Source organism: Kogia breviceps, chromosome 1 (assembly GCF_026419965.1).
Source record: "Kogia breviceps isolate mKogBre1 chromosome 1, mKogBre1 haplotype 1, whole genome shotgun sequence".
NCBI lineage: Eukaryota > Metazoa > Chordata > Mammalia > Artiodactyla > Physeteridae > Kogia > Kogia breviceps.
The window spans coordinates 18092727-18108546 of NC_081310.1; the positions used below are offsets into that span (position 1 = coordinate 18092727).

At 39.1% G+C, this 15820-nt stretch overlaps 1 protein-coding gene across 4 annotated transcripts in view; it reads right to left on the bottom strand.

Annotated features, from left to right (window-relative positions):
* Positions 1-15820, bottom strand: part of RAB3GAP2 (RAB3 GTPase activating non-catalytic protein subunit 2) — a 97473-nt gene that overhangs the window by 27897 nt on the left and 53756 nt on the right. For all 4 annotated transcript variants that reach the window (XM_059039696.2, XM_067027828.1, XM_067027839.1 and 1 more), the window contains exons 10-19: positions 13405-13553; positions 12148-12227; positions 11935-12024; positions 9892-10031; positions 7772-7988; positions 7056-7199; positions 6736-6818; positions 6323-6387; positions 2678-2768; positions 515-642 (exon numbers count right to left, since the gene is read on the bottom strand). In XM_059039696.2, coding sequence (XP_058895679.1) covers positions 515-642; positions 2678-2768; positions 6323-6387; positions 6736-6818; positions 7056-7199; positions 7772-7988; positions 9892-10031; positions 11935-12024; positions 12148-12227; positions 13405-13553 — 1187 coding nt within the window. The remainder of the gene's footprint in view (positions 1-514; positions 643-2677; positions 2769-6322; positions 6388-6735; positions 6819-7055; positions 7200-7771; positions 7989-9891; positions 10032-11934; positions 12025-12147; positions 12228-13404; positions 13554-15820) is intronic.

Below are 15820 nucleotides of genomic sequence, written 5' to 3' on the forward strand. Positions count from 1 at the left end.
TAGGCTAAAAGCACAGAACATTTTCTACAATTACTTTAAACACTCTGATGTATGATAAAATATTTTTTAAATGTATTTCGTTACATAGCAAACAACAGAGCAGTAAGAGCTTGCTAACAACAACACAGAAAAGCTGGTCTCTTCTGTTTGACAGAATCTTTTTTTTTTCTTTAAAAGAAATTAAAATTTTGCTACTTCAGTAAACTGCATATATTTTAACTGGCAAACCCTGTCCAGAAGAAGTTGTATTGTAAGAAGTAACCTTAAAAAATAAGGAAAAACAAATGCTTCTAGGTATTAAAAATGGATTAACAATAAGTTCAATATTCTAGCCTAAATGATATAAATTTAGCAGCAAGGCACGGAAAGCCAGCAGAAGGTCTTGTAAAGAAAATACTTTTTTTTACACCTAAAAAAAAAAAAACACTTAATATTCTACTTCTTTACTACCAATGAAAAAAATAAAAAATAATCAAAGAGATTATTTTGTATAATGAATAATGGGATTACTCACATTATCAGAGAATGGCGTGTCTGAATGAAAATCAATGGAATTTAATTGACTGACAGACTCATAAAGATGGAGTAATTTCAATTTATTGGCACAAAACTGTAGCAATCCTTCACCAACACACTCAAGCTCTATAAGGTAGAAGGAAAAAATAAAAAGATATATTTAACAGACTGATAAAAAAAAAAGCCTTTCTTTCATTAAATCTCTTAATAGTACATAATTCCTTGATGTTCTATTTTATTAAATATTGGGATGCTTAAGCTATAATGGATTAAAAAGGCAAAAATAATTTTTCCCATCATGGCAAAATGTCTAAATTTTTAAATGAAATTAGGTGCTCTAACAGAAGGGGACGTTAAAAGGAAAAAGAAAGAAAGAAGAAATATTTTAGTCCAGTACTCAAATTTAAATAAATGATTTGGAAACAGGTTTGAAAATGTTCTCCCCTCACCCCATCAATCATACACTGTCTGTTGTGCTCACACCCTGAGGAAAGACAAATAGAAAGTCGCCTGGCTCTTCTTATTATCATGGTCAAAGGTATTATAATTCAACCAGAAGATGTGGATTGTGACAGATGTATCCTCAAGAAAGGCTGGCAAAAAGTAGAATTCCACTTAATATCCTCTATCAATCAGGTTTTTTTTCAAGGTCAGTGCTGGAAAAATACTCTCTGTATAATACATATGAATATTTAACTATTTATTTCTAATACAAATGAATATTTCTTCTCTAAAAAGGCAGATACTGAAAACTCCCAAGAACTCTGATATGGGATATAGTAACATGGAAGGCTGTCCAAGTTCTTACAGCCATAATAAAACTTAGCATACTAAATACTTGACATTTTTAGGAGTCTCATTTATGGTTAGAACTTGAAACTAGTGATGTTACAGAACTCTGACAATGGTGTCTGGTTTACTCCTAGCCTAGTGCAAGATAATTTTTAATTTAATAAATTTTGATATTTTTAAGGCCTTAGGGGATACAGGGACTTTATCAGTGCCCTATACTTTTTGAAAGAGGTATTTCTAACAAGCTTTATGCATTACAGGAGTTAACTATTTACCAAGAGTCAGCTTTACATATGTGTTGGAAAAAAAAAAATTCTCAAAATTAGGATGCTTAAAAGTCCTGAAACAGCATATTACGACTTATCTATTCAGCTACTCTAAGTTGGCTTAAATATAATTAAATACACAGCTGGTTTCATATTTACACAACAAGCAAAAAGTCATGACTAGATGAAGTCACTGCATCACACACTACATTTTTAAATGATGTTAGGAATTCAGAATAAATTAAAATTTTCTAGCTCGGCTGGACAGAATGTGGAGTTACAAACCCACAGTTACAGATGTAATTCTTTTGCAGACAAATAAATTCTAAACAGTAAAAAAAAACAACCAGGAAACTCAGAGCTGGTCATGTAATCACAGTCTGTGATTTTGGAAGCCCTAGCTCCGTTCATGAGGGACATGGATGAAAAAATGTGGATTCCATACATGAACAAAACATAAATCAAAGCCTAGAATTTTTTTAATCATAGTCAAAACAACATTACTTAAAGTTAAATAAGACATAATGGCAGCAAGAGAACCTGGCTGTTTTTTTCTTACCACCAGACATCTCGTCCCCTCCCGCCAATGGCTTTCACAACACTCTACAGCTATTACCACAATAATCACTTCCCATCATTCTATACCGATATCTTTCCTCCCAGTAGATGGAGTCAAATGAAAAATATTTACAGTAAGAAACAGAGGCAACATATTCAGAGAAAGCTCAGAGGAAGATCAACAGCATACAAGGGAATTAAAACAGCAACAGGGAATTAAAAAGTCCCCAATACTAAAGGGATGAAGTAAGTTCCCTTCTTTCTTATATATTATTTCCACATTAAAGTAACATGATGGGGAACTCCCTGGCAGTCCAGTGGTTAGGACTCTGCGTTTTCACTGCTGAGGGCTCAGGTTCGATCCCTGGTCAGGGAACTAAGATCCCACAAGCCGTTCGGCCTGGCCGAAAATAAAATAATTAATTAATTAATTAATTAAAAAATACAGCAACATGATGGCATCATAAGCAGTTAATACTTTCTATCGTCAGCATCATAAAATTTGAGATGAGACCATAACCTCCAGTCAGTACAAATCCTATTACCTTGATTTTTCAAAGTGTCCATTAAAGTCTGAGTGATGTTTCTGAGGCAGGAAAATGGTAAACGTATGCTTGCCAAAATGCTTTCCAATGCCTGCAAGAAAGATATGGAGCAATGCTCATAATCAGAAAGCAATGCTTTTGTTTTTTAAATTTTACATTTATGCCTATACTTTCACTGCCCCAAGTTTCAAAGGGGAGCTCCATTTTTAAGATGTTTTATTATACTTACCTGAGAGTTAAAGTTGCATCATAAGTACTAGGTAATCAATTTCATGTCATGCCAAGCATGGTACAATGACAGAAAGTCCAGACTGAGAACGAAACAACTGAGAAGGCAATTGATGTTCAAGAGAATGGCCAAGACAAAACAGAAACAGAGATAAAGGTATTCACCAATAAGAGTCTGAATAAGTCTATACTCTAGAGGTGTAAATGAGAAGCAGACACTGTCATTGTCATGTCAATAATAAAAGCAGACAATAACTTAATTACTGCTATATTACTGCACTTGAGCATGGCTGGCTGAATCCACAGGCCATGCTAGATTATATATATATACACACACACACACACACACACACACACACACACACACACACACTCCCTACCTACCCCCTTCCTACCCACTAGGAGATAGTTAAGAGTGGCCATCATCAGTTCCAAAATCCCTCTTCATGCCTAAAGAAGCAACAATCAGAATCACAAATGGGTCAGACACAGCACCTGAAGTTCCTACTTATCTGTTCTGATCAGCACATTAAATTGGATTTTGACTGATGAGATTATAAATAGTCTAAAAGGTAGGCTAAGAATGTGGCATGAGACAAATATCAGATTGTACCACAACAACTCTGTGTGTCTGTGGAGGAGAAACGGGCGTAGAGGGCGGCTCAAGAGGTCGGTCTGGCCTATGATGAGGCAACTGGGTGGAGGATATAGAGAAAGTGACCAAAAGAGGCAAATACCCAGGAAAATGTAATCTGCCTCTGTTCTGTCTACTATTATACAAGCTAGCAGCTGGCTCACTGTCCTATTATTCCATCTTCCAAAGACTAAACTGGTTTCTTTTCTCCCTTAACTGTTGTAAAACAACCCACAACTTTCACTGTTCGGGTGTCTAGTGTTTTTAATAAAATTCATAGCTTCATACAAAATTCAGTAGTAGAGTAAAACCAAAAAGATCAAGAAGACAGTTTGCACCATGCTGAAGTTTCCCACTTTTGTCGTCCCACGATGTAAGATAAGAAAGATGGTATCAAAGTGAGAAGAACCGTGTGGGTTACGAGCCTCCTTTCCACGACCGATGCCCTAAACTGCCTCTCCACATGTCCTCCTTCTCACAAGAGCCCCTTAAATAACGGAGGCTGCCCTGAGGAAGATGAGAGCCCATGACTACTGTCAGTGGAATGCAAAACTCAATTAAAAGTCAGAGACTTGCCTGTTGTACAATAAAACGATAAACAGCGTTTTTAAAGAATGACTGCCCAAGTGAGAGAGCGGCATGGACGTGTATATACACTACCAAACGTAAAACGGACAGCTAGCGGGAAGCAGCCGCAGAGCACAGGGAGATCAGCTCGGTGCTTTGTGACCACCTAGAGGGGTGGAAGAGGGAGGGGGGGTGGGAGGGAGACGCAAGAGGGAGGGGATACGGGGATATATGTATATGTATAGCTGATGCACTTTGTTATACAGCAGAAACTAACACACCACGGTAAAGCCATTATACTCCAATAAAGATGTTTAAAAAAATGTCACAGTAGAATAAGAGGGATAGAAAGAAATCAGTATTCACTAACTCATCCCACTACTTTAGATGCTGTGCATTATGAAAATGACGTATTTGGTAAGGTCCCTGTTCGAAGGAGCTTAAAAGAGGTAAAGAGGAAAAAGTGGGGAGCTTAAGTAATATACATGAAATAATTAGAAAACAAGTATAGTCGGCCCTCTGTCTCCATGGGTTCCACATCTGCAGATTCAACCAACCATGGATGGAAAATAATTTGGAAAGAAAAAATTCCACAAAGTTCCAAAAAGCAAAACTTGAATTTGCCACACACTTGCAACTATTTACATTGCACTTAACACTGTATTTACAACTGTTTACATAGCACTTACGTTGTGTTAGGTATTACAAGTAACCTAGAGAGGATTTAAAGTAAACAAGAGAATGTGCATAGGTTATATGCAAATATTACAGCATTTTATATAAGGGACTTAAGCATCTTGAGATCTAGGTATCACAGGGGGTCCTGAAATCAATGCCCCTGAGGATACTGAGGGACGATTAGAGCCATTAGCTCTCTGGTTCTGATTAAAAGTCGAGTTCAGAGGCGTCCGTGAGGACTGATGTGTCATGTAAGAATTTACAGTTAGCACCTGGGCAGCATTATGAGGGACCTGGATAGGAGGAGTGGGAGTATTCTAACAAGTTACCATATCATAACCAGGAGGCTGGGAAAGGTAACCAGTCTGACTACAGCATGAGAGGCTGAGGCTGTGGGTGGGGCAACAAGGTCTCTTCCACAGTATAAATGCGCATGTAAATTAGTACGAGTATTGTGATAGGCAATTTATCGTCAACTAGTACAGCCAAAGCTCATACCTAGCAATTCCACTCTTAGGTATAAGCTCAAGAAACTCTTACACACGTGCACCAGGAAAAACGTACAAGGATAGCCACACCATCGCTGTTGTGAAGAGCGAAACACTAGAAACAAGCTAAATGTGCACTGACAAGGAAGTGAACAAATCAGTGGCAGTCACAGGGTGGAATTCATATAGCACAGCACAGGCGTCAACCGCAGCTGCAGCAGGCAGCTGGCAGCCACGTGGGTGAGTCCCAGAAACACAATGGTGAGGGAATGAAGTGAGTCACAGAAGAAGACAGAGCGTGACTCCATTCATATCAAGTTCCCCCAAAAGCAGAAGATGCATCAATATGTTTTAAAGGAGCCATACAGAAATGCTGTGTCTGCAAAGAAAAGCAAGGGCTTCCCTGGTGGCGCAGTGGTTGAGAATCCGCCCGCCGATGCAGGAGACACGGGTTCATGCCCTGGTCCGGGAAGATCCCACGTGCCGCGGAGCGGCTGGGCCCGTGAGCCATGGCCGCTAGGCCTGCGTGTCCGGAGCCTGTGCTCCGCAACGGGAGAGGCCACAACAGTGAGAGGCCCGCATACCGCAAAAAAAAAAAAAAAAAAAAAAAGAAAAGCAAAAGAGAAAGAGGCACAAAATTCTGAAGGCTGGTTACCTCAGGGATGGGAGAAGGGGATGGGATGGAGGAGGGACGTGTGGGGCTCTTCCGAGTTCCTGGCAACGTTCTGTTTCCTAAGGTGGGTGGTCACACACGTCTTTGTCTTATTATTATTTGATTTGAATACACGTTATGTATGGGCTTGTTTATGTGTATAAAACACATGTGCTTCCGTGTATGGTAATGTTACTTAATTTAAAAAAGAAGAAAGACAAAAAGAAACAATAGGAGCCTCCACATGGGAATATAAAAAAGGATGAACAGGAATGAAAACACAAAGGAAGGTTTTAGCCTGTCATGTTTGGAGGGAAATAGGAAAAAAAAAAAGATTTCGTTAAGAAGGATATATACTAGCTACTCAGCAAGAAACTTCATTTATTATCTACACTTACTTGTTTTTTGGTTGCAGGGTACTTAATATCGAGAATTAATTCCTTTATTTCTGTTTCAATCAAATCTAGAAAGAAAATTAACCAAAGTAAAATTTTCACTTTTATGACAGTTAAACTTTATTCCGAAAGAAAAAAATCACGTATTTGCAATATGTCAGTCTAAAGGATTTCTGGGTTCTCTCGGAAATTACTGTTTTATTGTTACAAATTTTAATACTCGGACGGCACATTTCATCCTCCAGAGTAATTCCAGTAAAAACTACACATGATTACTTGTACCTCACCTCATTCCAAAAAGGAGTTGAAATAGCTCATAAATGCACTGAAGTGTTTTGATTATTCCATTTAGAATATTCTATTAATTTAAAAAAATGACAAAACAGCTTGCTTCATTTTTATTGAAGGACACCTACCAAGATTGGGAGATTTTGCTTTCAGTAAGGCTCCCAGTTTCTTCACTAAGTGCATGTCCTTGGCTCGTTCACTCTTCTTATCACTAAAACAATAAATACAACAAATTCTTACAGAATGTGAAACTGCTTTCCTTTTTAATTCTGACATGCTCCAGATTTCTTTTTCCTTTCTATTCTTTCTATTTAACTTTAAAGGTACCAGTCTAATGAGAAAAGAGAACAAAATGATAGCTACGAAACAGAGTAAAACCAATAGCAAACAAAGGACCAGGAGAAGTTAGCAGAGGGACACAAGTAAGCTGGCACGTGAGACGACTTACCTCAATGCTAAATGGAAAGGGACATGTACTGTTTTCACACTTCCAGACACTGGATCAACCAGACACATCTGGTAAGTCTGCGGCTGCCAATTCTGACTGGTAACGTTATTTAAGCCCATTATTTTATAGCCGGGATACAGAAGCCTGAGGAAATCACATACCAATATGGTAAAAATCTTAGAGAAAGGAAAAATGTTAAAAGGTGCTATTATTAACAGCTTGGGACTCCTACATTATTATCAATTCAGAAGCATTAGTAAGGCAAATAAATACTGATACCAAAGACATAAGTAAGGCAGAACCCAACGAGCAGGGTTCTTATACCTTGTTAAAAATGTTCTAGAAAATTAAATGAACACCATCAGGCCTAAGCTGCAGCGGCAAACAAAGCATTCACCTCACTCAACATCGTCACCAGGGGAACTGGAAAGAATCTTTCCTTCGAGCCTCCACAGTGTAAGGAAGGCTTGGGGACAAATGGCAGCACCAAAGCTGACTTGAATTCAGTAGCACATGGCGGCCTCTTCAATCAGATTCCTTTGTTATTAAATACTTAATCCTTAATTATATACCAGGCACTCGCAGGAAAAAAAACATAATAAAAGACATTTCAATTCTCAAACAACTTGTAATCTAATAAGTAGCTTTAATAAAAGCTTTACTTTCACAAAAGCATTCCTTTCTGTAACCAGGAAAAGGCGGCGTTTGCAGCCTACCTGCAGTGCTTTCCCACGTTGAAAGCGCCTACTCTGGGGCCCTGCTGTGTGCTCCACACTTCTAAAATGCCCCTCCGCGGCGCGTAGATCACGAGGAACTGAGCTACTCGACTTGGACCCTGAGGACTTCCAAAGGGGGAAAAGTCCACCTTTTCTGGCGCTCTTTCGTGGAGGTCCTCTGCAATTTGGATCCAACCAGTCTGTGCATCTCGATACCCTTGGAGACAGAGGAAAGGAGAGCTACTTAGTTATGTCATCGAGGTTTAGCAGTAGCCTCCTGAAGCACTCTGGGATGTTTCTGGCGGCGGCGGGGGGAGCCTTAAGAAAAGCTGTAAAAGTACATTATCGGGTGGGACGGAGGGAGACGCAAGAGGGAAGAGATATGGGGACATATGTATAACTGATTCACTTTGTTGTACAGCAGAAACTAACACACCACTGTAAGGCAATTATACCCCAATAAAGATGTTAAAAAAAAAAAGGACATTAGCTTTTTATTATGAAATACATTAAACAGAAAAGAAGATAATAATTATGATAAATACTGAATCACCAAGTCTTATTAAAACTTCAGATTTTGCTATATTTGCTTCTGATCACTTTTTTTTTGCTTTAAGAACAGAAGTTATCCCAGAGGCTTCGTGAGCACCCTTTCCTCATCTCATTCCCCTCCCTTCCTCTTTCGAAAAAATTCTTGGGAGGTTATCAGGTTCAGACTTAAAAATACAATGAACATATAAGAAAAAGATCACACGGGTTGCCTGCTACTCAAGTCCCTTGGTGATGTGCAGACGGGGGGAAAACATGGGCTGCAGGGCGCTGGGAAACGGCTCCAGCTTGCGAGAAGAAAGGTGCAGCTGGCCCGTCTTCCACTTGAGGGTGGCCCCTCTCACAGGCAACTGACCCCGATCTCGCCAGTACGGGGAGGCAAACGACGGACTGCGCCAGCTGCAGAAGGACAGCCAACAATGGCAGCGATAAGGTCGCCAGAGTGGATGTGGACCAGCTGGTACGCATTCTGGAAAAGCCTTGCTGAGAACATACCCTTGATGTTGTTTCAGAAGACAGACACCATTTCTGGGAGAAATGATGTTATCTGCAGCATTAAAACCTATTCCTAAAGACACTTAAACATGTGGCAGGTAAGCACCGCAGGAACTCTCTGGCAAGCAGGTTAACAGTGGCCCCAGTGTGGGCCACAGTAACAGAATGCCCTCCGACCCATGATTCCTCACAAAGCTAAAAGCAGACCAGATTGCACCGGGACTGTGGTTTCCAACCAGCAGTCTATGCTGACATGTTGCTCCTCCAGGTCACTTCAAACAATGCACTCTTCCCTCCTCCCTGGTCAAGGAGACTTTATGTTACTCCGGTTGACAATGTGCTAGGTATTTTCAAGTCTCCCTTAGAGTTCAGCTTGGCCATGTGACTAAGCCCTGGCTAATGTACTGCAGACAAAGCTTGGCAAGACTTCAGAAAGCACCTTCGAAGTGGGCTAAATTGGAGGCCTTCCTTTCCCCTTCGTCCTTCCTGGGAGGCAGAGAAGAAGGCTACAGCCTCAGCAGCCATTTGAACCATGAGATAAGCCTGCATGGGGAAGCTACATGGAAGGAAGCTGAGTTCCTGAGGACGTCACAGTGACATCATATCAACCCTGTACTCGGCTCCATCGTTTGCCACTAAATGCAACTTCTAACTGACCAAGTTACTGAGACACCTAAGTGAACTGACCCAAGCACGTAGATACGGAAGTCAAATTAGAAAAAAAATGAATTTTGCTAGGTTTTGCCATCTTCAATCTGAAAGACTTGGCATTCGAGGGGGGCAAGACAGTGAACTCAGGAATTGACAATGACAGTGAGAACTGAAAAGAGGTATGTACGGAAGAGGTTAAAAGTGCCTACGAGGTGGTCAGACTTAAAGGATATATCAGTTAGACTACTGGATCAAGCGTTGCTGATCTGAGTTTATGGTTTAAACAAACAAACAAACAGACAAAAAGCATAAATGTAACGAATTAAACACTGTTATCAACCAGAAGCTGAAGAAGGATAACACTGTCCAACTGCTGGGGTAGAAAGCAAATGAACTTTTTTTTCTGGATTTTTGTAAGAAAGTACCTTTCCACATGCGTATTGCAATTCCTCTAGCTACATCCAACAAAATAATTCTGCCAAAATCATCTGTTACTGCTGCCAGCGTGTTACATGGAGACAGACATATACTTTCACCATGGCGTCTAGAATCTGGAAGTCCAAACCTGGTATTTGAAAGAAAACAGAAAGCTCAAATCAAAGTGCAATCCAGAAATACATAAAAGAAGAATGAAATGCATTAACAAAATAGGCTGAATCTGTTTTTATATAAAGAAATATGAACTTTCTATGGATTAATACCTAATTTATTAACTGATCACACCACATTTTGCAATACAAAATGCATAAGGAAATTTCCTCTATTACAAAATAAAAACACCTAGGTTTTATTTCAGAGATTTTCTATATAGATATCCACAACCTATTTTCAGAGAGTCTCAAGTACAACTAGCTTTCCTTGATTAAGTGATACATCATAAGAAACAATACCCTCACAACCAACTAAATTTTAGAATACTCCACTCCTACCCAGGCATCTGTATGGGTCTGATTTCTAATCTATTCTCAGTTTTTTTCTAGATACCATATCTTGCTGATACCAACGCAGGTACAAGAACGTCCCTTCTTCTAAATAGTTATCTGTAAACTGCTCTTGGTCTGTTATCAATCTAATTAGAACTGTGAGTAAAATAAAAGTAAAGAGGTACTAAGAAAGGACCAGAAGAATTCATTTTGAAAAAAGTCCCTGAGACAAAGTACTCAAACTTTGTTACATCTATTTGGATGCATAAGGGCCATTTGGCTTCTTTCTTTCTTTCTTTCTTTCTTTTGCGGTACATGGGCCTCTCACTGTTGTGGCCTCTCCCGTTGCGGAGCACAGGCTCCGGACGCGCAGGCTCAGCGGCCATGGCTCACGGGCCCAGCCGCTCCGCGGCACGTGGGATCTTCCCGGACCGGGGCACGAACCCGTGTCTCCTGCATCGGCAGGCGGATTCTCAACCACTGCGCCACCAGGGAAGCCTGGCTTATTTCTTGATTCTTGGGTGATCTTAGAAAATGTGATGGGTTATAACATACTTGAAGATGGAAAAAACCCTGGAAGATAATCTTTAATCAATTTTAATAACAGATAATTTGTTATATGTCTTTAGCTGAAGAACATCTTAAAAAGGGGGAGGGGGGTTCTATCTGCCTTTCTATTGGGTAATAAAAAATGATTTAAAAACAAAATCAGGCCAAAATCATACTCACTCCCCACAAAACCTGACGAATCTACTAGATATCCTACAGCACTGCTGAAGCAAGCAAGGAGGCACAAGCCAGCATGCTGAAGAGTGCTTGGATGCACGGGACCCCCCATTTTTATTTATTTATTTTTAAAGGTATCACTAAGTCCATTTTGAGTTTCTACAGCTTAATGACAAACTAAACTTTTTACAGTAAGAAATCCAACAGCTATCAAAAAACCAATTTTCCTGCAACTTAAGCTAAGTGTACAGGTGTTTGTAGAAGAGCACACTCCACACATACACACTGAGCCCCCCACTACCTGACAGGGAGACAGCTGTGATGAAACAGGCAAGAATCACTGTCCTTGTGGACTTAACATTATGGTGGAGAAAATGAGTCCCACATTGGGCTTCCCAGGTGGCGCAGGCCGCGGAGCAACTAGGCCTGTGCGCCACAACTGCTGAGCATGTGCTCTAGAGCCTGTGAGCCACAACTACTGAGCCCACGTGCCACCACTACTGAAGCCCGCACACCCAGAGCCCATGCTCCACAACAAGAGAAGCCACTGCAATGAGAAGCCCGCGCACTGGGACAAAGAGTAGCCCCGGCTCACCGCAACTAGAGAAAGCCCGCGCACAGCAACAAATACCCAGTGCAGCCAAAAATAAATAAATAAAATAAATAAATTTATATATATATATAATTCCCACATTAATGACTTTTAGAAGCTCCAAAGACTCAGGAAATCAACAAAACAGCTAAGCACACAGGAAGACCATTAATTCAAGAGCGCATTCCTAAAATTACTAAAATGTGAGAAGAGCACGACAGACTTGCCTTACAGCTAATGGGGTAGCTGGTTCAACCTTGGGTTTTTGCTTCTGGACAACTTCTTCTTCATGCTTGCTTTTCCAACCAAGCCAACCACTGAAAAGAAAGAAAGTTCGGACTAAAACCAGGGCTTACAGAGTTTTAAACTGCAGACTATCAAAATATAAGTTAAAATCTAGTGAGATGCAAATTAGATCATTTAAATTGTGATGTAATTACCTGGCAGCATTAAATAAAGCAGAAGTGAGTTTACTTGCCACTGCTAGTGCAACATGAGATAATAGTGGTTGCGTGCTTCCCTGAAAAACAGAACATTTGAAAGAGAAAACAACAGCTGACAGATAAACAAAATATATTCTCTAAACTAGATGTACCTTAAAAAGGTAGGAGGTAGCAATATAATCAAGTTTTAACTCTACAGTTTAAAAGTAAGGGAATGCCCTGGCGGTCCAGTGGTTAAAACTCTGTGCTTCCACTGCAGGGGGCTCGTGTTTGATCCCTGTTCAGGGAACTAAGATATCGCAAGCCATGTGGCATGGCCAATTAAAAAAAGAAAAAAAAAGTAAAATCACTAGTAGTTATCTTTAGGATTTCCCTCCTTAAACTGTAATTAATGAAAAAAATGTAAACTAAGACATTAAAATGGCATTTTTCTACCAGGGCTATTGATTTCTTATCCATATACAACCAGCCCTTTTCCCTCTTTTTTTCTTTCCATTTTTTAACCAGTTTTTATTTAGAAATGTTTCATATTATATAAAAACATTTTTAAGTATAGTTGATTTACAATGTTGTGTTAGTTTCAGGTGTATAGCAAAGTGATTCAGCTATACATATATATTTTTTTTCTTTTGCAGATTCTCTTCCATTATACATTATTATAAGATATTGAATATAGTTCCTTGTGCTATACAGTAGGACCTTGCTATTTATCCATTTTATATATCAGTGTGTATATATTTATCCCAAACTCCTAATTTATCCCTCCCCCTCTTTTTTTAAAAAATGTATTTTTATTAAAGCATAAAGATGGTTCGAACCATTTTGAGAAGGGTGCTGTTTAAGCGAACAACAGGAGATACCAAATCTAACACCTAATTTTTCCCAATTTTAGGAAGCCATTTTCACCACTTTATCAACTATAGTTGGCGGCTTGTTCTATCTTTACAATTCCTCATTTACTCAAATCCCTGGTGGGCTGACATCACTAAGAACACTAAGCCTCTGATTACTGCACCAATATTTAAAGACAACTCAACTAAGAATTTGGGGCATCAGAAACAAAGAAGGCTGCTTGTATACACTGACTTTAGTACCTTCTCAGTTAATCTAAAGAATTTAGAAGAAAGTGAGTTGAGACTAATTTTAGCTTACATTGAAACTTAGAAATGTAAACTGCTTAATCTTTCTAAGGCTATGTTACCATCCCAATTTGTAGATATGTTGAAAAATCAAGATCAGTAATGAAACACTTACCTCTAAAGCATAGAAGAAGCCCGTAAATGGATTGGACCCTACAGTGACATACTGAGACATGGCAGGTGGGCTGTTTTTAATTGCTGCATTATATCCACCTATGTTGGAGGCAGTCTTCATTTGATCAAAAGGGGACAGAGTCATAATACCTAATGATAAAACAGCAATAACAACACATGACTTTAATGAACTGAAATGACATTGTCATTTTACGTTATTAGATTTTTATTTCAACTCCATTCTAAGACGCTAACTGCTGAGTTTCATTTAACAGACAAAAGTCATTTTCAAAAGCTACAAGATCAATGTCATCAAACATTCATAAGATATTAAAGTTGCCACCTATAATTACTCTAAGCTATAAAATACTACAAAAATTAAATATTAATTTTTTTAAACGACACAAGTTCAAATGGTACAAGAAATACGGAGTCCACCCATATCTCCAGGTATTAGTTCACTTCTTTGAGGTAACAACTGAAATAGTTTCTTATGCTGCTTTCCAGAAATGCTGTGTGTACATAAATGACAGTACACCAAATAAACTGATGTGTGCCTTGTTTTTTTAATTTAATAAAATATCAAGGAGACATGCCTCATTCTTGGCAATCACTCAGAGCATTCCAGGGTGTGGCCATGCCAGAACTGATCTGACCTTCTGATGGACATTTATGTTGTTTCCCACCTTTTGCCACTACAAATAATGCTGCAACATATATCCTTGATAGATCTGTGCATATTTATATATAAGTTCATTTGTATGGCAAATCGTCATAAACAGAAGTGCAGGCTCAAAGGGGATCTACATTTTTTAAAAAAATGTATTAAGTACTGTGACGCTGCAAACTGTAGAGTGCTGCCGATGTACACCCCGACCAAAAAGGTAGGAGAGCATCTGTACTCCCGTATCCTTCCCAACACAGTGAAAATAAACCCTTTCAAACATCTACTGGTACCCTGTAGTCCAGAAATCCCCAGCCTTTTACAATGCAAGGGTACTGTTCATTTCCCCAAGGCTCTAAGAACAAAAGTAGACAGACTGAATGTTGACGCCCACATGCTGTGCGGAGCAGCAGAGAAGCCAGCGTCATTTAAATGCACCAGGGTGGCAGGGAGAGAAGGAGGGGGGACAGTGAGCTTAGAGATCTAGAAAGTAAAGATCCTGCTAGATTCCCACACACGTGGCCTTGGGCAGTGTCTTCCAACTCGGGTACTCACGGTACATGAAGATACCCGGTTGAGAGGTTCTGAACACAAACACACTGCAGAATGGAACATGAGTTATTCTAATTTTCATATATGTGTACTGCCTCGACTTTGAATGCAAATGGTCAAAAACAATGCATTGCTCCTGAAGAAGAATCCTGGTAAAGGAAATGCTTTGAGGGAGTTCATAAGCAAACAACTTACTGGATTTAGGGATTAAAGTCATCAAATAATCCTTACAAAAGCTGAACTGTTCTGAAAGATTATAATGCCTGTCTCATATGTATGAATGAATTCATGATTCAATGATACAGATGTTTTTACTACATGATTAAATTTGGCATAAGTTCAGCCTTATTCTACCAGCACAACATCAATGGCTGAATGGTGTCACATATAGTTTCAATACTCTCTCTTCATACTCCCACACACTGTAAGTGTGAGTATAAATGGCTACAAGCTATCCAGCAAAGTGGATCCAAAATTTTAAGTGGATTTATTCTCACCCATTCTAAAGAGATGGTTGACCAGTTCTTTCCATCCTTGCCACGAATGAGCTCTTCCTTCCCACAATTTAAGTCATCCACTTTTTTTTTTCATTATATAGGAAATTCAGTAACACTTTGTCATTTCTTATAACTACAGAAGTTTCAAGTTATCAGCCAGGTATACCGCAATATCATTTTGAAACATAATAAGTACAATTAACAATCTTTATTAATAACGTCAAATGCAATTTTTAAAACTTTTTATTAGACTACAGTTGATTTATAATGTTGTGTCAGTTTCTGTTGTAGAGCAAGGTGAATCAGTTATACATATATCCTCTCTTTTTCAGATTCTTTTCCCATATAGGTCATTACAGAGTATGGAATAGAATTCCCTGTGCTACACAGTAGGTCCCGATTAGTTATCTATTTTCTATATGGTAGTGTGTATATGTCAGTCCCAATCTCCCACTTTATCCCTTCCCCTCCTCTCCGCCACGCTCCGGTAACCATAAGTTTGTTTTTCACACCTGTGACTCTTTTTTTTTTTTGTAAATAAATTCATTTGTACCATTTTTTTAGATTCTACATATAGGCAATATCATCTGATATCTGTCTTTGTCTGACTTACTTCACTCCATAAGGTCATCCACTTTCAATGCCATCCCTTGCATCCTGTCATTATCAACGGTATATTTTTTGAAACTCTGATTTTAAGCGTA